Here is a 23653-nt window from a genome sequence, read left to right as displayed (position 1 = left end):
ACGCCTATCTCCATGGGCGTTTATCTCCGAGAACAGGTTCATGAAGGGGCGGGCCGAACTGTATTTTCGAAAAAATGGATGTTTTTGAACTGGGCGTTTGTTTTTTTTTAGCGATAATGGAAACTAAAAACACCCAGCTCAAAAACGTCCTAATCCGAGCCATTTGGTCGTGGGAGGGGCCAGGATTGGTAGTACACTCGCCCCCCTGATATGCCAGGACACCAACTGGGCACTCTAGGTCAGTGCGGTGGACTTCAGAAAAAGCTCCCACATGCATAGCTCCCTTACCACGGGTGCTGAGCTCCCACCCCCCTCCCCCAAAACCCACTACCCACAAATGTACAACACTACCATAGCTCTTAGGGGTGAAGGGGGCACCTACATATGGGTACAGTGGGTTTGGGAGGCCTCCCATTTACCCACTAAAAGTGCTCCAGGGACCTGCATACACGCATGCCTCTAGGACTTGTTGCTGCTGTATAACATTGGCACACCAGTTGACACCTGAAGACTAATCTCTCCGAAAACGTCCTTTATTGGAATAAGCACGTTTACTCACAGTTAACTGCAGAGGTTGTGCCCTACTGGCAACGAGTCTCCCTGGTACTGAGATTAGCAGTAGGTCAGAGCTGGCAGAATGCTGTACAATGCCCTCTTTCAGCCACATTCAAGGTAAGAACTAAGTTGTCTAACGTGGCTAACACAGGAAAGGGAACTAAAACTGGCTTACAAAAATGGCCACTATCGCATGGACTACAACAGGAAACACAACAGGGCACACTCTGACCCAGTAGGCAGGGGGAAAAGCACCATGGGAGAAGAGCCTACCAACTACCAACATCGTGAGACTGTAACACAAGCTAATGAAATCACGGAGGCCAATACCCTACACCCACCACAATGCAATGCTGATGTGACCCTTAAGTGCACCCAAGAGCCACATCTGACCCAGGGAAAGGCTGTGAGAGGATCGAACACATTGTGCTGTCATGGAGGTGGGTACGGCATTTGAGGCTGGCATACAGGCTGGGAAAAAGTTTTTAAAGTGGGGGTTTTTTTGGTGGGAGGGGGTTAGTGGCCACTGGGGGAGTCCGGAAAGGTCATTCCCGATTCCCTCCAGTGGTCATCTGGGCAGTTGGGGCACTTTTTTGGGACTTGTTCGTGAAAAAAAAGGGTCCAAAAAAGTGACCCAAAATCGCGGTAAAAACGTCTTTTTTTTTCGATTATCAACTACAGACGCCCATCTCTCCTCGGCTGATAACCACGCCCCAGTCCCGCCTCTGACCCGCCCCCATCAACTTTATTCGTTTCCGCAACGGAGTGTAGTTGGAAACACCCAAAATCGGCTTTCGATTATACCGATTTGGCTGCTTTTGCGAGAAAAACGCCCATCTCCCGATTTGGGTCGAAATATAGGCGTTTTTCTCTTTCGATTATAAGCTGGATAGTCATATTTAAACTAAACAATAAGGATATCAGGAAAAGTGAACCAGAGACAAAAAGGTACAAATCCCAGAGTTTCCAGTTGACCAAGGAGGAAGTGTTATCTTAATCCATGAAGTCCACAAGTGTTCCAGCTATTTATATAAAGCATATAGGGAAAGAGTGTGAATAATGCATGTAATACTATGTTTTAACTCAGTAGGCAATTGTGTTCCAAGAATAAATCACTTTAAAATAGATTGAAACTTTATTTAGGCCACCAAATTGAAGTTAATTACACGCAATAGTTAATGGTGTGCAGTAGCTCACAGAAATTAGGCAGAATGAGTAACAGAAGCCAGATGAAGTAGGTGGGGTGGAGGCAACACTTGAGACCACTGACTGGCAACTAAGGGTCCTGGAAGCTGGTCTGGCCAGGATGGAGCATGTACAAGGGGACATCTTATCTGCCCTTGAGCATGCTGGCCTCTTCAGCTCAAGCCCCTTCCAGGACCTTTAGTCTGCCCCACCTCCTGAGGCAGCTCCAGCAGCTCTTGGGTGGGGGCCTCCCTGTCCACAATGATCCTTTCCTTTTCCCTCACCATTTTTGGGTTTTATTCTTCTTTATTGTTTTTGTTTCCCTTTTGTAAACTGGCCTCCCAGTGTTTGTATTTCTACCTCTTTTATTCATCTCATGTTTATACAGATATGTTGTGATTTTTTTTGTTACATTTGTAACTCGCGCTTTCCCGCGTTTTTTTTTTTTTGTTAGGTTTGTACCCTGTGCTTTCCCACTCATGGCAGGCTCAATGCGGCTTACATGGGGCAATGGAGGGTTAAGTGACTTGCCCAGAGTCACAAGGAGCTGCCTATGCCTGAAGTGGGAATCAAACTCAGTTCCTCAGTTCCCCAGGACCAAAGTCCACCACCCTAACCACTAGGCCACTCCTCCACTCCTAAATTCCTTTTGGTTATAACATTTTGTAGTTGAAGTGTATATGGGTGTCCTGTGTTTTCGTCTTGATGCCTACGGCTGTCCCATCTGATATCAAAGTTCTGAGGCTACTATTCAGGTTTCCAGAGCACTGTGAAGAGTGGGGTAGGGAGTGCTGAGACAATGTCCTGTCAGGGATGGTATAAACTTGGGTCATCTCTGAGCAGCAACATATTATCTCAATGAGCCCAGGCCTTCCTAGAATAAGGAAGAGGTTATGAGGCCTTTATTGGCCTTCCACAATCACATCAAACAGAACATGCATTGATACAAGACTACAGAGTCGGTGCAGCTTAGCAACTGGTATGAGGCAGATAACAATACAGGCCAACAGGTACACTAACACAGAATCCTGCTTGAACACAGAAAAATGATGCAACCAGGCCACTGTCCTCTGTACCCTCTATCGCTTGGTTAATGTTACAGTACTCCTGGGAGGGTGTGGGCCCACACCCTCTCCCCAGCTAGGAACTTTTGTGCCACCAAAGATGAGGACATGTGGTAGAGATAGCTAAATCCAGTACTTGCCCCCCCCCCCCCCCCCACTGCCACTGAAACACAGTCAACAGAAAGACACTGAAAGGAGACAGCAGTAGGAAGGGGGACTGGATAATTCTAGAAACTTCCACCTGTATTTAAGATTTCCCAAGACAATTGTCTGCTCTAACAAGACATAGCTTTCCAATGCTGAAAGCTTACTGCATAGATGTTCAGCACTAAGGAAGAGGAGGAGGAAGAAGAAGAAGAAGAAGAAGAGGGGGCGCTGGAACATGAGGCACACAATGCTCCTGTAGACCAGCAGGAAGATCCTGGACACTCTGAGCAGGAGGAAACACAAGCAGAAGATCTAGGCTGAGGTCACATTTTTTATTTTCAACCATGTACAGAACTGGAGGGAGGAGGGAAGGCTGGGGTCACACAAGTTATTTTACACCATGCATATCACTTGAGGGTTGAGGTCACATTTAATCACCATTTCTCACCTAGCTACTCTTATGTTCTTATGCTCCTCTCCCCACCCCCACCATTCTGGTTTCTATTCTTCTGCTCCTACCATCTTAGCATCTCTTCCTCTCCCCATCCCCACTCCCTCAGCATCTTGTTATATCTTCTTCTCCCCCCCCCATCGCGGCATCTCTTCCTCTCCACCCCCCCAGCATCTTGGTATATCTTCTTCTTCCCCTCTGCCAACATCATGGCATCTCTTCCTCTCCCCACTCCCCTGCCTCTTGGCATATCTTCTCCCCCCCCCCCACCACCAACATTGTGGCATCTCTTCCTCTGCACCCACCATCATCTTGGTATATCTTCTTCTCCCCCTCCACCAACATCCTGGCATCTCTTCCTTCCCCTACCATCCTCACATCCTTTCCTTTCTCCTCCCCCAACTCTCTCACATTTCTTCCCCTATTCCCACAGCCTAGCATCTCTCTCTCAGTTTCTACAGTGCCCCCCCCCCCCCCCCCCCCCCCCGTGATCCTCCAACCTTAATTGTGGCTGGTAGCACTGAAGACACAGCTTTCGACTGACCCGGTGTCTTCCCTCTGACGTGCCACGTCCCAGAATAGAAACTGGAAGTAGCATCCGGGGGCATAGGCAGACCTGCCATTTTGGGTGGGCTCAGAGTTAACCTGGGTGGGCCCTTCCTACCCCCTACCCTTACCCCTGTACATATATACAATATAATGTGTTTTTTTTTAATGACGCAGCATCTGCCCATTTCTCTCTGAACCTCCTGCCCCGGTTCTACCTCAGAGCTGTTGCCCATCGCGATTCCTATAGGCAACCTACGCCAGCTCTGCAGGCTTCTTCTACCACGTCCCCAGCAAAGAAACAAGAAGTGACATCATTGAGGGCAGGACATGACAGAGAGATGCCTGCAGGGCTGGCACGGGGTGGCTATAGGAATTGCTGCCGGCAGTAGCTCTGAGGTAGACCTGGGGGGGGGGGGGTTCTAGAGAGAGACGGGCAGATGCCAGGCCACGAGGGGAGTAGAGGGAAAGAGAGTAGTGAGGCCTTATGGGCTGCTGACTGGGTGGGCCTGAGGCAAGAATGGGTGGGCCTGTGCCCCAGGCCCACCCTTAGCTATGCCACTGGTAGCATCAGAGGAGGTGAGACACAGCAGAAGAAAGGCTGGAGGACATGGGAGCAGAGGGTGCAGAAAGTGAGAGATACCAACCATGGGAGTATTAGGGGAAGGAACCTAAAGAGAGCCAGATCGCTGAGAAGGGAGAGAGCCAATGCGTGAGATTGGGCCACTTAACCATGTAAGCTGGAGAAGGGATCCACTTGCGTGTGACTTGGCAGTCTGGCACTGGCCTCCATGTATTCCAAATGCAGTCTTGTACAGTGGCATTTTGATTATCACCTCTTTTTTTCTGCTGATTTTGCATATTTATTTATTTTATTTTATTTTTATTTATTGCATTTGTATCCCACATTTTCCCACCTCTTGGCTTACATTATGCCGTAATGGCAAGTGCCATTACCGAAAGGAGAGATACAGGATATTATTGCATTTAAAGTAGATAAATATAAAATAGGTTAGAAATAAAAAGATATATAAATCCTTTCATGTGTAAGAGAACTAGGGTAATATATAACATTCAATAAGGACATTTTGATTATAGTAAACAAAAATAAAGGTGAATATAGTATACAAATCGTAAGAGAGCACAGATAACTTGTTCTGGAAAAAGGTTTTGGTGTTAATTCAAATTATGAAGGACTTTTGTGATGTCTCATTAAACTGGCTAGTCTTTAGTAATTTCCGGAAGGTTACCAAATCTTGCATTGCTTTTATGGCATGTGGTAATGCATTCCATGCTTGTGTGCAGGCGTAGGAGAAGCTAGAAGCATATATCGATTTATATTTGAGTCCTTTGCAATCGGGGTAGTGGAGGTACAGAAAAGTATGCGATGATCTTCTTGTGTTTCTTGCTGGTAAGTCAATGAGGTCAAACATATATGTTGGGGCCTCGCCATGAATAATTTTATGAACCAGGGTACAGGTTTTGAACGTAATTCGGTCTCTCAGTGGGAGCCAGTGTAATTTTTCTCTGAGGGGCTTGGCATTTTCATATTTAATTTTTCCAAATATTAGTCTGGCTGCAGTATTCTGGGCTGTCTGGAGTTTCTTGATGATTTGTGCTTCCCCAGGTGGTCAAGTGTATCTTCTGGCCTTGGCCACTACCTTGTCACATTGTTTTTTTTTGCCACCTTGAGATCTTCAGGAGCCTTGGACTTTTACCCACGGGAAGGTTGAGCAGTTTACAGAGTTAGGGTTACCATATGGCTCCAGAAAAAGGAGGACGGATTGAGCCAGCCGGGTTTTACTTTTTTTCTGGAGCCATATGGTAACCCTAACAGAGTAAATGTCTTTTCAGAGATGCAAAGTGATGCACTTAGGGAATAGAAATCCACGCGAGATGTATGTGTTAGGCGGGGAGAGTCTGATAGGTACGGGCGGAGAGAGGGATCTTGGGGTGATAGTATCTGAGGATTTGAAGGCGACGAAACAGTGTGACAAGGCGGTGGCCATAGCGAGAAGGTTGCTAGGCTGTATAGAGAGAGGTGTGATCAGCAGAAGAAAGGAAGTGTTGATGCCCCTGTATAAGTCATTGGTGAGGCCCCACCTGGAGTATTGTGTTCAGTTTTGGAGGCCGTATCTTGTTAAGGATGTAAAAAGAATCGAAGCGGTGCAAAGAAAAGCTACGAGAATGGTATGGGATTTGCGTTACAAGACTTATGAGGAGAGACTTGCTGAACTAAACATGTATACTCTGGAGGAAAGGAGAAACAGGGGTGATATGATACAGACGTTCAAATATTTGAAAGGTATTAATCCGCAAACGAACCTTTTCCGGAGATGGGAAGATGGTAGAACGAGAGGACATGAAATGAGATTGAAGGGGGGCAGACTCAAGAAAAATGTCAGGAAGTATTTTTTCACGGAGAGAGTAGTGGATGCTTGGAATGCCCTCCCGCGGGAGCTGGTGGAAATGAAAACGGTAACGGAATTCAAACATGCGTGGGATAAGCATAAAGGAATCCTGTGCCGAAGGAATGGATCCTCAGGAGCTTAGTCAAGATCAGGAGGTGGGGCTGGTGGTTGGGAGGCGGGGATAGTGCTGGGCAGACTTGTACGGTCTGTGCCCTGAAAAGCACAGGTACAAATCAAAGTAGGGTATACACAAAAAGTAGCAAATATGAGTTATCTTGTTGGGCAGACTGGATGGACCGTGCAGGTCTTTTTTCTGCCGTCATCTACTATGTTACTATGAGGCTTATTTTCAAAGCACTTAGCCTCCCAAAGTTCCATAGAAACCTATGGAACTTAGCCTCCCAAAGTGCTTTGAAAATATGCCTCTATATGTTACTATGTTGCGACAAACTTTGAGTATCTGACAGTATTGACGTCCAATTATGTGTTCTCCAGTATTGTTCTGCAAATGGTGCTTGTTTAATTATTAGTTGTCAAAAGAAGGAGCAGGAGTGAAACCCAGCGTCTTCTTGACCATCGAGGGCAACGAAGAAGTCTTGAGAGAAGCCGGAACTAGGAATAAGCGTTGACGGAGGAGCGCGTGCGCGCTGCAGTTCCAGCTGGAGGGGGCGGAGGAGTGTGGCGAGCCAGCTGAGCTCGTGCATGGATGCGGCGGGAGAGCGCGCCTTCGCTCTGACGCAACTACGCGGGATCTCGCGCGTTCCCGGTCCGTATTCGGTAATCACCGCCGGGCGCCGGTTAATAATAGTGCGATAGCGGAGGTGTAGGGACCGTTTGGTCACGGCGTTACTTTCCTTACGGGATGGAAAATCTGCCCACCGCCATTATTGCCTGCAACCTGGAGGAAGGTGTCTTCTCGGGAGGCGCGTGCAGGGTAAGGCCGGGGCAGATGTGCAGGGAGGGGCTGCTGCCAAGGGCCACAGTTTACAGCAGGAGTGTCCCCAGAGCCCTGAGTTGGTTAATCGATTGGGGTGTAAATGTGTGACCAGGATTTTCATCCTTGTGCACATTCTTTTCTAATTCTGTGTGTGTGTAATGCTCTTGCTAGTTTTCTGGTGTCAGTCTAATCCTGATGGGGGGGGGGGGGGGGGGGGCTTTATTGACCTGTGCTGCTTCTACTGGCGTCTGTGCAATATAAATTTTCCTGAAAATAGCAAAACCGCTTGAGCGTTTCAGACAGTGTTTGCTCTGCTCTATGCATAATAAGTAGGAGGCACATGTAGTGAGCAAATGTGGTCATAATATTTTGACATGTGAGAATCTTTAGGCATTAATGTATTTAGTTGTTAGAGTGTGCGTTCATTGCTGGTTTTAAACCAGCCAGTTAAACAGAGCATTATAGTATTTTTATTCTATATAAATACCGGCATTGTTGAGATCTTGCATCCTTATCTTTCCAACCTAACAAAGTGTGAAATTAGAGCATATTGTAATGCTGTCTTATCCTGTTTTCTCTTAAATTAGTTTAAGTGCAGGAACCAGACAAGGAAACTGGATTAGAACATAGTAGATGACGGCAGAAAAAGACCTGTACGGTCCTCCAGTCTGCTCAAGATAAACTCATATGTGCTACTTTTTGTGTATACCTTATACATGCACATATACACATGCATATACCAATATTCAGTCTAAGCGCTGTCTGTAAATATGCCTCTTGGATAGTGTGTATTTGCAAGGGGGAGTACCAAGAAGTTCCACACAGGATTAGAAGAGCTGCCATTTTATTGATGTATTTATTTATTTGGATTTTGCTTACACCTTGTTTTAGCTCAAGATGAGTTATATTGGATATTTCTCTGTCCCAGGAGGGCTCACAATCTAAGTTTGTACCTGAGGCAATGGAGGGTTAAGTGACTTGCCCAAGATCACAAGGAGGAGCAGCAGCGGGATTTGAACCGGCCACCTCTGGATTGCAAGACTGGTGCTCTAACCACAGGCCACTCCTCCATTGTAGTGTGTGTATGTACTCAACAAACTTTGGAATTTAGTTTAAAACAACTCCTCAGGGAATCGTGCAAAAATATTTGCAAATTTGCATATATTTGAAAATTCAGTAAAGTTATGTAACACTGTCAAACACAAGAGGTGCAGGTTATGCATGAATGCGGGCAACACTTGATTTTTATATATAAAATAGTGACCCACAACATGAAGCATGACATGTTTTGGCATGATGATTATTGTACTAGATTACCCTGATATTACAAAAATTTCAAAGCCAAAAAAAAAAAGCAGAAGTGTTGCCTTGACAACAGTCCACAACACTGCAACACACTCTTTTGCTTTGTCACTTTGTTATGTTCTGCAGATACTACAAGTAGTTCAATACAGATCACAATAAAAACCAAAATGATCTGATCACAAATCAGCATGCACTATCTATCTATCTACTTATCATTTCTATAGCGCTACAAGGCATACGCAGCGCTGTACACCATACACAGAAGACAGTCCCTGCTCAAAGAGCTTACAATCTAGAATTTAAATCAGCTCGTATTAATTCCGTATGTTTTAAGAGCTTTCCTAAAAACATCATAATTGGACAAGATATGAAGTTGTAATGGTAACGTGTTTCATACAGAACTTGATAAAGAGAAAAATTAAATATCCTAAATCTGGTAACGTGCAACAGGAAAAGCCAATAATATTAGATTTCTAGTTCTAATTCCAGTTTTCATATGCAGCAATGTAATCCAATCTGTCAAATAAAGAGGGGCCTCATATATAATTTTAAATGTCAATGTGCAAAGTTTGAATTTAGATCTTGCATATATGGGTAGCCAATGAAGTCTTTGCAATAATTCTGAAGCTGAATTGAATCTACTTAAGGAAAAAAAAAAAAACAACCGAGTGGCTGTATTCTGGACTAACTGTAATCTCTTTATCAAAGTTTTAGTACAACAAATATAAACAATATTACAGTATTCCAGCCTAGATAATAATAATAAAGTCTGAACCATTCTTAACTTCCTTAACATCCAAAAGGAACTCCGAACCAACAATGTCACATGGTTAGTAAATGACAATGAAACCTCAACTCCTAGAATTTTAGAACTAGATATGAATGAGAAATTATTAGTGCCAATGATGAATGGTTGAGAAAACTCTGGTATATTTGTCAGGTCTAACCATAAGAAAGTAGTCTTATCATTATGTAACTTCAGCCGATTAATTAAGATCCAGCGTTCAGTTGAATCTATATAGGAGGATATTAAGGCCAACATAGTGACCCAGTTTGTCACCAGTGGGAATAGTATGGTAATATCATCTGCAGAGATATAAAAAGGGACCTTACTTGCACTTTTCTAATAGAAATCTCAAAGAGAAAAGAAGGAAATTAAATAGTCATGGAGACAAAGGAGACCCCTGAAGAACACCACATCCTGGGTTCCAACATACAGAATTAACACCATCCTTCTGAACCATATACTTCCTTGATGTCAGAAACCAATGCAAAACTCGGTCACAAACTCCGATTTAATTCAATCTGATTAATAGTAGATCATGATCAAGTAAGTCAAATGCACAGTACAGGTCGAATTGGACTATTACAGCCCTTTGTCCCTGATTTAGGAGTACTTTACCGTGAGCAAAAATAGAAGCCATTATAGTCTCAGTACTTTTTATTTTTATTTTTTTTTTCTAAACCTAGATTGTGACAGATGAAGAATATCTTTATCAATTGGGTATCTACCCAGAAATTGTGAAACAAAGCATTCAATAGTCTTTGTAAACAAAGGAATTGAAGCTACTGAAAGTAGTTACTGTGAGATGACATATCACCATTAGATTATTTGTTCGGATGGGGTCAAAACAATGTCACCAAATCTGGACAAGAACTGATCATTTGATAGACCGTTAGTAAACCAATCTGTTAATGATGTCAATTTTTTCTGGTATATCTATATATATAAAACTCACCCTCAACGTTCTATTGTTGGATGACGTCACTGAAGCCAAGGTTCGTAAGTTCGAAGCTCTGAAGCCAAGAAAATCACAGCCTCGGGGCCCCACCCTCGCGTCAAACGTTATGACGTTGAGGGCGGAGGCGGAGCAATTCACCCACATTGACGGTGGGTGGGGGGGGCCCACAGGAAAGCCTTGCTAGCGCCCGTTTCATTGGCTCCACAAACGGGCATTTTTTTACTAGTCATTCATAAAATATGCTGGACAGGGATCTAAACTACTTGGCTTTAGCATATTTATTCAGAGGTAATCTCACTTCAGTAGTGGTCAAAAATGGAAAACAGCTCCAAGCACGGTCAGCATGAGTATCTCTAGTGCAATAGGTCGACTCATCAGTTAATGACACTCATCAGTTAATGACATTAGAAAAGAATAAAGAACTATGGCCCTCATGAGCAAAAGCAAACTCCAGCGCTACAGGCTGTTAACGCCATACTAGCACCGGAGTTTGCTGCCGACCCATGATCAGAGACCTCGAGCTTAGTCTGTGATGGAAGTTTACTTCTGATTAGCTAATCAGAAGTAAACTTCCATCACAGACTGAAAAGGAACAGAAGGGCACACTTCCCTGTAATTTATCCAGTTGCAAACTATGCCAAAATATTTCACAGGACCCCAAAGTCATCCACAAAGGAAAGGTATTCAACATAAAGGGATCTTTCATTTGCTCATCTTCCAATGTGATATATATCATTAAGTGTAAAAAATGTAACGAAGGATGCTATATTGGAGAAACAGGCCAGATGCTTAAGACAAGATTCAATTTACATAGACATCACATGAACAATACTGGTGCCAGTAGGGTTCCCACGCCTGTTGGTCAGCATTTTACAGGACCAGGACACTGTACCAGTGACTTCACAGTGAGAATCCTGAAAGGTAACTTTAAAACCATACAAGAACGTAAGACCTTTGAAGTCAGAATGATTGAATATTTTAACACCCAACAGAAAGGACTTAACAAGGATCTGGGGTTCCTAGCCCATTATAAACCATAAAGCTGTATTTCTCTATTGATCACCCTCCCCTCACCTATCCACACCTATCCTGTTAGAGTATCAATGATATGCTTTGATGTCCCCATGCATACCTCCTACCCACCCCCATCCTCCCACCCTGTCAGACTGTCATAGTAATGCTTGAATGTTTTCACTTATATATACTGTCATCTACCACATTTGCTTATTTCCGATCTGAGGAAGAAGGGCAACCTTCGAAAGCTAATCAAGAAATGTATTAAGTTATGTCAATAAAAAATAAATAGATAGAAACTCTGAATGTTGCGCACCTGATTCTTATAATATGACAGCTGTTTTAATGGCCCTTTACCAGGAGAAAAAAGATCACTGCACAAATATAATATATGCTAGGGTGTCCCTATAATCAGCCCCTCTAAATGACACACTGATTATGATTTATAACAAATTACTACTCTATCTATGAAAAGTTATTCCATTACTACACTTCCTCTGACCTCTGTGTTCATCTGTATGCTGCAAAAGCTGGCATGTTTGAAAATATAAGTGAGAGGATAATATAAGTATGAGGAGAGACTTGCTGACCTGAACATGTATACCCTGAAGGAACGGAGAAACAGGGATGATATGATACAGACGTTCAAATATTTGAAAGGTGTTAATCCTCAAACGAACCTTTTCCGGAGATGGGAAGGTAGTAGAACTAGAGGACATGAAATGAGGTTGAAAGGGGTAGACGCAAGAAAAATGTCACAAAGTATTTTTTCACAGAGAGAGTGGTGAATACTTGGAATGCCCTCCCGCGGGAGGTGGTGGAGATGAAAACGGTAACGGAATTCAAAAATGCTTTGGATAAACATAAGAGAATTCTGTTCAGAAGGAATGGATTCTCAGAAGCTTAGCAAAGATTGGGGTGGCAACACCGGTGGTTGGGAGGCGGGGATAGTGCTGGGCAGACTTCTACAGTCTGTGCCCTGAAAATGGCAGGGACAAATCAAGGTCAGGTATACACATAAAGTAGCACATATGAGTTTATCTTGTTGGGCAGACTGGATGGACCGAACAGGTCTTTCTCTGCCGTCATCTACTATGTAGATTGAATTAAAATGCTACCAACAATAAAGAACGACAACGTGGATGCAGCACCTGATTCTTATAACATGATATCTGTTTTAGTGACCCTTTACCAAGAGAAAAAAAATCTCTGCACAAATATAACACATGCAAGAGGGTGTCCCTATAACCAGCCCCTCCAAATGATACACCGAGTATGATTTATAACAAATTACTACTACCTCTATGTACATCTGTATGCTGCACAAGCTGGCATGTTTGCAAATATAAGTGAGATTAAAATGCTACCAACAATAAAGAACGACAATGTGGATGCAGCAGCTCATAAGTTTGCTTGATTTTTGTTTTGGGTTTAACGGTGAAGACAGCTGTGCGGGAAGGGGAAACAGACTAACCTAATTAGCTTCAACTTTTTTTTTTACTCCATGCTGTATCCTCTTCTCATCCAAACACAGCATCATCTCCCCCCCCCCCCCCCCCCCCCCCCCCCCGCTGCTCTGCGAGTACTACCTCTCTCAGCTTCCGTTCCCTCTCCGGCAAGCCTTCAAACCTTACTGTTCCAGCAGCTCTAGCAGTAACACGCTGCCTGGTTGACCCGGAGTCTTGTCTCTGCCGTGTACTGCCCCCGCTGTGTGCTCACTGCCTGACTCCATCAACCGGTTCGCAAAATTCAGTAAAATTTAACAACCAGCTCGTGCGAGCCAGCTCCAGCACACCACTGGGTATGCATTAGAAACATGATGGCAGATAAGAAACCAAATGGCTCATCTAGTCTGCCTGTCCTCAGTAACCACTAACACTTCATTTTTCTAAGGAATCCCATGTGCCTGTCCCACGCTTTCTTACATTCTGACAGTACTCATCTCTGCCACCTCCACTGGGAAGCCATTTCACACATCAACCACCCTATCCGTGAAAGAGTATTTTCTTAGATTCCTCCTAAGCCTGTTTCCTCTTAACTTCATTATGTGCCCTTTCATCCCAGAGAGAGGCTCATCTCCTGTACATTAATGCCACTGAGATATTTAAACGTCTCTATCATATCCCCTCTCTCCCACCTCTCTTCCAATGTATACATGTTGAGAGAGATGGGGGTTCAAAGGATTCAGTGAATCTCCAGCCCTGCTGTGATGCTGGCATCCAGTATAAAGGGCTTGTGGAGGCTTAGTCCCACCAAGACCTGATGGGCCAGTTTGGTAAAATCTTTCCCTTCTCTGAACAGCCGTAGAATAGTGGGAGGGGGGGGGGGGTTGTTTGCTTTTTTTTTCATTCCTGCCACTCTGCCTGATTTATGCTGACTCTGGCCACCAGCATCATGTGGCTGTTGAAATCAAAGAACAAGTACTACAATTGAGACCACATATTTGTCAATAAACGAATTATCATCATTTCTCCTGGGTCATCTGCCTGGTCATTTCCATTGTTCTTTGTTTTTTTTTGATCAGTACTTTGTGGGAGTGTTTGGTTTTCTCCTTAACTTTGTAGTGCTCACAGTACAGAAGGATAAGCATTTGTTTCTCCAGTGTTGCATTGCTTTCAGACTTCTCGGGGCTTGTTTTGGAGAGTAAGTTGCTGTTACTGAGGTGACTCTGGAATTTGTAAATTACGTATATTATACTTCACCTATGAAGGTATAATTATATATTTGGTAATTCCAAATAGGTCTCTCTTTTTATTAAAATAGGAAAAGATGGGAAATGAAGGATTTCCAACAATGGGCTGTTGGACAATGGAATAGGCTATCATCTGAGGTTTGTAAAATATCATTGTATAGGAAAGCACTGAAAACTTGTTTCCAGATTTTACATTTTGATTGTATTTTATTTATGTACATTTATTATTTCTTTGTATTATTTACCATCTTGAATAGCAGTTTGTTTGCCAAGAGGAGGGTACAATCCTTGATTTTAAAGATAAATTACATATTACTAACAGTAGTTCTGCAAGTTCATTTTTCAATTCTATCAGTATGCTGGGATGAATACCATCCAGTCCAGGTGATTTGCTACTCTTCAGTTTGTCAAATTGCACCATTACATCTTCCAGGTTTATAGAGGTTTCATTCAGTTTCTCTGACTTGTCAACTTTGAATACCATTTCTGGCGTCTTTCCCAAATCTTCCTCGGTGAAGACCGAAGCAAAGAACTAATTTAATCTCTCCGCTATGGCTTTGTCTTCCCTGATTGCCTGTTTTACCCCTCGGTCATCTAGCAGTCTAACTGATTCTTTTGCTGGCCTCTTTCTTTTAATATACCTAAACAAACATTTTTACTATGCGTTTTTGCCTTGAACACAATCTTTTTTTCAAAGTCCCTCTTTGCTTTGCATTTGACTTGACATTCCTTATGCTGTTTCTTATTTTCAGTCGGTTCCTTCTTCAATTTTCTGAAGGATTTTCTTTTAGCTCTAATTGCTTCCTTCACCTTTCTTTTTAACCATGCCGGCTGTCATTTGGTCTTCCTCCCTCCTTTTTTAATACACGGAATATATTTGGCCTGGGCTTCCAGGATGGTATTTTTGAACAGTATCCACGCCTCATGTAAAATTTTGACCCTCGCAGCCGCTCCTCTGTTTTTTTTTCCTTTTCACCGGTCTCATTTTATCATAGTCTCCATTTTGAAAGTTAAACGCAAACATATTGGATTTCCTGTGTATACTTACTCCAAAGCTAGTATCAAATCTGATCATATTATGATCACTGTTATCAAGCGACCCCCATCACCATTACCTCCTGCACCAGATCATGCGCTCCACTAAGGACTAGGTCTAGATTTTTTCCTTCTCTTGTCGGCTTCTGTACCAGCTGCTCCATAAAGCAGTCCTTGATTTCGTCAAGGAATTTTTTACCTCCTAGCATGCTGTTACATTTACCCAGTCAATATTGGGGTAATTGAAATCACTTAATATCGAAACCGGAAGGTAGAATATCAAATCAAACAATATCACTTTCTACCAAGATTGCAGACTGTTGGCAAGCAACCCAAGTTAATATCAAACCATGCAATAAATGCGGAGAAAAAAAGACATCAGGTGTGACAGTCTACCTCTTTGTCAAAGGACAAGCCTTTAGTATAACGGGGAGACTGTCTCAATCACGTGTCTTTTAAAAAAACTCCACAATTACATTGTGTTTAACTACTGCTATCTTTATAATGGTTACACCGCATAGCTTGCTTGACAACAACTGCAAAGGAGATTCAACTCCTACTTTAAATTTCAAGAAGAACTTGGAAAGAGTACTTATCTTCACCGGAAAATCTTTTGATTAATTGACTCCGATTTCATCTGTTTGTACTCCACATCAGGGGCGTATCTGGACTCCGGCGGTAGGGGGGGCCAGAGCCAGAGGGAGGGGGCACATTTTAGCCCCCCCCCCGCCGCCGAGCCCCCACCGCCGAGCCCCCACCGCCACCAATGACTCTCTCCACCCCCCTCCCGCCGCCAACCCTCCCCCGCTGCCGTTCTTACTTTTGCTGGCGGGGGACCCCAACCCCCGCCAGCCGAGGTCTGCTTCCACCTGCCGCAAAAACTTCTTCTTCAGCCGGCGGGGGACCCCAAACCCCCGCCAGCCGCCCCGCAGTGTTTAAAATTCATCTTCGGCCTCCGTGGCCGTGCTGCTGTGATAGGCGCTGTTGAAATCCACTTCGGAGTCTGACGTCGTACGTTGTACGTGCTGCGACGTCAGACTCCGAAGTGGATTTCAACAGCGCCTATCACAGCAGCACGGCCACGGAGGCCGAAGATGAATTTTAAACACCGCGGGGCGGCTGGCGGGGGTTTGGGGTCCCCCGCCGGCTGAAGAAGAAGTTTTTACGGCAGCGGCAGGTGGAAGCAGACCTCGGCTGGCGGGGGTTGGGGTCCCCCGCCAGCAAAAGTAAGAACGGCAGCGGGGGAGGGTTGATGGCGGTAGGGGGGTCCAGGGCAAAATCTGCGGGGGCCCAGGCCCCTGAGGCCCCACGCAGATACGCCCCTGCTCCACATATGAATAAAGTCCCGACAGGGAAACCCTGTTTCGCCAACAATAAGCTGCTTCAGGGGAATGTTCAAAAAATCCAAGCTTCTGAATCTCTCACCATCTCCATAAATCACAAGATCAAAACATGGCGGACGGTCTCTCTGTTCCCATAATGCATTTATATACTCAGCGTCTGACGTCACTTCAAAAATCCTCCAATTAAAGAAACGCCTTCCATTCCAGCGCTATATTCAACCCACCGGGTATGACAGTCTTTAATTCAAAGATCCATCGTTGTTCTCTCTGTCGTAAAAGGCGTCTAATATCCCCTTTCCTTTCCGAAATTCTTATCTGATCGATCACTATACATCGTAATTCAGAAAATTGATGACGATATTGCATGCAATGAGACACCATAGGTTCATGTGTTTTCTCCGCTTGAATGCAGTGCCGGTGCTCTATCAATCGGGTCTTTAAAGCACGGGAGGTCTGACCTACATAGCATAATGTGCAAGGGCATATTATAACATAGATTACATTCATGGAAATGCAATCTGTGTTAAAGTGCAGCCTATATCTCTTACCCGAAACAGGATGCACAAATTGATTTGAACTTAACATGATCTGACAAACGGAACAATGTCCACAAGCTCTATGGGACCCATCCTCATGTCTTTTGTTTCGCTCTAAGTTCCAGACTTCCGCTGGACATAAAGAGTCATTCAAGTTATTATTGCGTTGGTAAGCAAATACCACTCTCAAATCGCGAAAGCATGGGTGCACTTTCAACATTGCTAAATGTCTTCTCACTATGTTAGATATTCTCTCGGAATGAACATTATATCGTGTTACAAAAGTTAACACTTCTTCTGACTTCTGTGTTTTCGAATCAGGATGTAACAACCACGCTCTATGGTTGTTCCTAGCCCTCTTCTTGGCTGTAGATACCAATTTTCTAGGATAGCCTCTATTAATCAATTTTGATTCTAGTTGTTTAGCCTGTTGTTGATACCCCGCAGTGGAAGAACAAATTCTCCTGTATCGGAGAAATTGGGCAAATGGAATGTTAGTAGTGCAATGATGAGGATGCATGCTCGTGAACTGTAAAGTCGTGTTGCGATCTGTAGGTTTAATGTATACAGAAGTGGCCATACCTTGCTCTTGTAAAGTGACCCAAATATCCAAAAAGGCAATAGCTGAAGTACTCTGTTTTGCTTCAAACAGATTTGAAATCACCCATTATTATCGTGTTGCCCAGTTTGGTAGCCTCCCTAATTTCTGATAACATTTCTGTATCAATGTCTGTTCATCGGCAAGGCGGATGGTAGTGCACTCCTATCACTGTCCTTTTCCCCTTTACACATGGAATTTCAATCCATAGGGATTCCAAGATGTGTTTTGTTTCCTGCAGAATTTTCAATCTATTTGAGTCAAGGCCCTCCTTAACATACAATGCTACCCCTCCACCCTATCACTATGATATACCCTGGTATGACAGTGTCCCACTAGTTATCCTCCTTCCACCAGGTCTCAGAGATGCCTATTATATCTAATTTTTCATTTAGTGCAATATATTCTAACGCTCCCATCTTATTTCTCAGGCTTCTGGTAATCACATATAGATATTGCTCGGTACTTGACAGTATAAATTGGCAATCTTTTGTCTGATTGATATTTTTATTTAAGGACACCTGATCTACTGTGGTCTCTTTTGCAACCTCACTATTGGGATACCCTATCTTCCCTGTTTTGGTGATATCTTTAAAAGATACCTTATTCCGAACCATGTGCTTTTGAGCGACTGTCGGCCTTCCCCCAGTCTCTAGTTTAATAGCCGCCAGCAACCGCAAAGTCTATAGAATCACATCAGAGAGGAGCGAGAGAGGCCTGAGGGCTGGGAGGTAGGAAAAGATATTGGACCCAAGGGAGGAACAGGAATGGGGAGGAGGAGAGAATGAAAATGTTATACATATAGGGAATGGAAGAGAAGAGACATGGTACCCAAGATGAAGGGAGTGGAAGAGGGGGAGATAAGCTGCCCATGATGAAGGGAAGGGAAGAAGGGGGCTGCATGTCATGAAGAGAGGGAGACGAGCTGCCCATGATGAAGGGAAGGTAGAAGAGAAATTGAACAAAGCTGAACGTGAAAGATCACTGTCAAGATTGGTAATAAGATGACTGGAAGAATAAAATCACCAGACTACAAAGGTAGGAAAAATGATTTTATTTTCAGTTTAGTGATGGGATTAAGTTGGTGTTGAGAATTTACATCTGTTGGCTCTATTTTGCACTGTATAGGAGGATATGCGTTTCTTTCTAGTTCTCTGGTGTTGCACAACATGCAGAGTCCGGTATCTCTGTTTTCAGATTTTGTCTGCATGTTTTGTGGTTTCCTATTTTGTATCAGGTGAGAGTAAAGTTCTGTATCTGCAACTGAGGTGAAAGATTCTGTAGGCATGTGGTGTCTGTGTAGGAATCTGTAATGGTCCATCTTGTTCCAGTTTCCCAGTAGCAAGTATTCAGTAGCATAATTAAATGAAATAACTTCTTCTGAAGGTTACAGGTAACATATAGTAACATAGTAAATGACGTAACATAGTACATGACAGCAGATAAAGACCTGTACGGTCCATCCAGTCTGCCCAACAAGATAAACTCATTTTACATGGTATGTAATACTTTATATGTATATCCAAGTTTGATTTGTCCCTGCCCTTCTCAGGGCACAGACCGTAGAAGTCCGCCCTGCACCGGTTTTATTCTCCAAATACCGGCGTCGCCACCCAATGTCCGCTAAGATTCTATAGATCCATTCCTTCTAAACAGGATTCTTTTGTGTTTATCCCACGCATGTTTGAATTCCATTACCATTTTTATCTCCACCACCTCCCGCGGGAGGGCATTCCACGTATCCACCACCCTCTCTGTGAAAAAATACTTCCTGACATTACTCCTGAGTCTGCCCCCCTTCAACCTCAATTCATGTCCTCTAGTTCTACCACCTTCCCGTCTCCGGAAAAGGTTTGTATGCGGATTAATACCTTTCAAATATTTGAATGTATCATGTCACCCCTGTTTCTCCTTTCCTCCAAAGTATACATGTTCAGGTTGGCAAGTCTCTCCTCGTATGGTTTGCAACGCAAATCCCATACCATTTTCGTAGCTTTTCTTTGCACGGCTTCTAGTCTTTTTACATCTTTAGCCAGATAACAGCCTTCAAAACCGAACACGATACTCCAAGTGGGGCCTCATCAAGGTATGGATGAGATTTACTTGCGGGGATGGATGGGAATGGAATTTATCTTAGTGGGGACGGGCGGGTATGGGTTAGCTTCCAGTGGTGTGCCTTAACAATTTTTGCGGCTTGCAAGTGTGCCGCAAGATGAAAAAGGTTGAAAATCACTGCGGTAATCACACAGTTGAAGATTTTTTTGTTTTAAAAAGCTTTACCACTAGATGGCGCCAAGGCGACATTGAAACAATACTCAACAGAGAGGAACAGAGGTTCATGTACTTACTGACTACTTTCTCCCAGGACAAGCAGGCTTATGTGTTCTCACAAGTGGGTGACGCTAACTCGTGTCGCCCGGTCCAGGACTTATAAACATACTTATACTGAGTGTGAGTAATGCAGTCTCCTCAGTTCTTTTTCTACCGCGTTGGGGAGAGGGCGTTTTTTTTTTTTTTACCGTCTCCTGCCCGGTTTTAATTTTCCTTTCTTTTTCGTGGTTGTTCAACCGCTTTTAGATCTTGACTTTGGCCGGGAATTTTCCCTTCGTTTTTTTTTTTTGCTGTGCCTTACCCATTTTTCAGGCACCATCGTTTTGTTTAATTTAGCTGATGAAATTTTTCCTTCCATGTCCATGAAGGTTCCCAGTGGCTTTAAGCACTATATTGGGTGCAGTCAGACAATCTCTGGGAAGGACACCCATTCTTGGCATCTACAGTGCCTTGGGCCCGACTTTAGCCCCACTAACTGTGTTCCCTGTCTTCGCATGAAGAAGAGGACAAGATTTCCAGAGAAGCATAGCAAGAGATGATTTTTGGTGGCAAGTCCAGTTCCTCGACATCAGCATTGACGTTGAGCGTCACACCGGGATTGGGAGTGTCAGTAAGCATGGCAGCTGCTAGACCCTTACACACTGGGAGCAGTGAAACATCAAGTGGGACTCCACCTGCCTCGAGGCCTCCTGCTGTTCAGTGCCCTTGGGACCGTCGATCGTTGGACCTGACTCCAAGGCGACGTGGTTTCGACATCGTCTTGGTTGGCACCGAGGAGCCTCAGTGACACGCTTCAGGCAAAGGCCGAGAAGCATCATCATGGTCGTCCTCAACACGTGGTGCGGGGAGCTTCAGGGCGTCGAAGGATTTGGCACCCGAGAAGCGCTGGCACCGGGAGGACTGCACCCCCTCCATAAAGGAGGTGCCAATGCTCTGGTCTCCTAACAGCCAAGATCCAGCTCTCGCATTGACTCCAGTGGCTCTGCAACCTGCACTGGAGCCGGCACCACAGCCTTTCCCGGTGTTGGACCTCGATTAGCACATCCGGACCTTGCTCCCTGAGCTGCTGGTTGGCCTCATGCAGCGGGTTGCATCTACACCTACCTTGTCTACCATTGCAGCCCTGCTTGGCCCTCACAGTCTCTGACACCAATGCCGCATTCGGCTCCAGTGTCAACTGCCACCTGAGCCGCTGAGGGAGTGCCGGCATCAGTGGAGGAAGCTTTGCCAGAGTCGAGGCGGGAACCAGCTTCTTGATGTTGTTCACGAGGGCATGTCACGACAGTCTGTTTGGGCAGACAGTGTTGAAGAATCTGTTTGGGGTCTAGAATCCAACTCCATCCTCCTATTCCCATTTTATTCTGTTCCAGGCTGCAGTCTCATTTAGATTGTATATAGTTTTAGGATAATCTGCGTTATGTCCTCACCGTTGCGAAGCCTAATTGACCAGTGTTTGTTGTTTTTGGTGACCCTGGATGCTAGAGATTCCCCACTTGTGAGAATAAATAGGCCTGCTTGTCCTCGGAGAAAGCAAAGATACTTACCTATAGCAGTTATTCTCCGAGGACAGCATGCTTTGTATTCTCACATTCTCCCACCTCTCCTTAGAGTTGTCGTCTTTGTTATTTTATTTTTACCGTAGCATTAAACTGAGGAGACCGCATTCGCATGGCGGGCGGAAAGGCACACCTGCATACACAGTGGAGCATGTCTCGTTCTCCACAAAGCTCTACTTGTATAAGTCCTGAACCAGGCAACGCAGGTCGGCGTCACCCACTTGTGCAAATATAAAGCCTGCTGTCCTCGGAGAATACCTGCTACAGTTAAGTATCTTTGTTTTCTTCACTCAGTGTTTCAGTGAATCCACATTCATTAGTTTATTTTGTTTTCAATTTTTGGAGACACATCACTAGCAACATTTCTACGTGGACTTATATGCGCTGTTTGATCCTGCTTAATTTGTAATCGCTTCTAGATATGGTTGGTTTTTTTTTTTTTTTAGCTCAATCAATATACACTATCCAGAACGAGAATAAATTGTGATGAAGGTGCTCAGAAACAATACAATATCAACGCATATAGACACTTTGGGGCACTGTGTTGTTTCTGAGTACCTTCATCACAATTTATTCTAGTTCTGGATAGTGTCTATTGATTCTCCTTGACATTGTCTATCCGGACATAATTTACATTGAAAATGTCTTCCATATAACCAAAGACCGTAACGGACATTACCAGACTGGTCTTCCCTATTTCCCTCTCTAAGTTCCCCCCAACTGTTCCTACCATACGTGTACCTCATTATACCACAATATCACTTTGTATTCATTCATACCATGTATTTGTTCAGACCGTAATCGGCTAACGCCGTTAACGGTTATATGTAAGCCACATTGAGCCTGCAAAAGGTGGGAAAACGTGGGATACAAATGCAACAAATAATAATATATATACATATTTTGTTTATAGCTCACCATTGTCAAGTATTTCTTCACATCACACTTTCTTCACAGTATTCATGTCTTCTGTCTTTTTGACACCAAAAGGGCTATTTTAAATAATTCATGCGTGGGTAAGCAGTCCTGCCAGTTACTCCTGCTGTCACAATGCTGAGCGCTTGATGTTATGTGTGGGCAAGTGATATTTTTTTCATTATTCTAGTTTTAAAGTTCTTTTTAAAATACATTTATTTTCAGTATACTGTACCAATTTTTGGTTCTGTTGCATTGCACACTAGTATTCCCTTGTCTTCACAGTATTGATCACAGGTTTTCTCATTTCTGTTTTCCACAGCTCTGTCTGGTGTTACGATCACGGTCCTTGTTTGTCAACTCTTGTTCTCCCAACACAGTATAAATTATACACAAAGATCTTCTCACATCATGTGATGTATTAAGTTCCATAGTCCTCACTTTAAGTATTTCTGTTTCTCTCTTAATAGCTAGTTGCTTCCGTCATGTTTTAGGTCATTGTTTATTCACTCTGTCTTGTAGCATGATAATAACACATACTAAGATCCATTTTCAGCATATGCATCATCGCCATAATTGATTCTGAGTTTTCATATAAGTACTTCTATTTTTTTTTGCAGTTTGCTCCCTTGCCACAAGTTTTACACTTTCAAATAACATCAGCTCATGGCTTTTTTTTTTTTGGGGGGGGGGGGGGCGGGCACACATAGCTAACATACATTCTTTCATCCTTTTTTAGTTGATTATATGCATCTTTATATACAGGAACATTTTGTACCAACATACACCACTGGTATTTATTTTATTCACTTGTTCACGTATGTGGTCGTTAGTTTTTATGTGTTCATTTCTTTTTAGATAACCATTGTTATTTATAGTAGTAAGAGCCTTTATCGGATAAGGTTTGTGACTCAGCCATCCATCTATATCTCCATTTTGGTCTACATGTGTTGTTCAGTGTTCGTTTTTTTTTTTTTTTAACCTTATCTTATACTCCAGTTGTACTGTTAATTGTAACACCTGACCGTCACACCATTGTTTTAACTTTTAACTTTCAATTTTTAATTCACTATGATTATTTTAGCCAGGCTCCATTGTCATTTTAGCATCAGCAGTTTCCAAGATGGCGGCGGTTGGCTGGTGAGAGAAGTGAGGCGTCTTTGCTGGAGGGAATCTGTAAAATTAAAAATACTATGCTTCATTCTAAAAGAAAAGGTCTGGTGAGGTCTATACCCCCACCTACCTCGACCCCTTTGTCAACCCATCAAAGTCTGGATCGCTTCATCACCG

The 23653-nt window shown here is 43.7% G+C and overlaps 1 protein-coding gene across 1 annotated transcript in view; it reads left to right on the top strand.

Moving 5' to 3' along the window:
• The first annotated feature begins 7113 nt into the window (after nucleotides 1-7113).
• Nucleotides 7114-23653, top strand: part of RCAN1 (regulator of calcineurin 1) — a 157527-nt gene continuing 140987 nt past the window's right edge. The window contains exon 1 of the mRNA XM_030202180.1: nucleotides 7114-7293. Within this exon, the coding sequence (XP_030058040.1) occupies nucleotides 7222-7293 (72 nt within the window). The 5' untranslated portion in view covers nucleotides 7114-7221. The remainder of the gene's footprint in view (nucleotides 7294-23653) is intronic.

Source organism: Microcaecilia unicolor, chromosome 4 (assembly GCF_901765095.1).
Source record: "Microcaecilia unicolor chromosome 4, aMicUni1.1, whole genome shotgun sequence".
NCBI lineage: Eukaryota > Metazoa > Chordata > Amphibia > Gymnophiona > Siphonopidae > Microcaecilia > Microcaecilia unicolor.
This window is presented reverse-complemented; position numbering and strand designations above follow the sequence as displayed.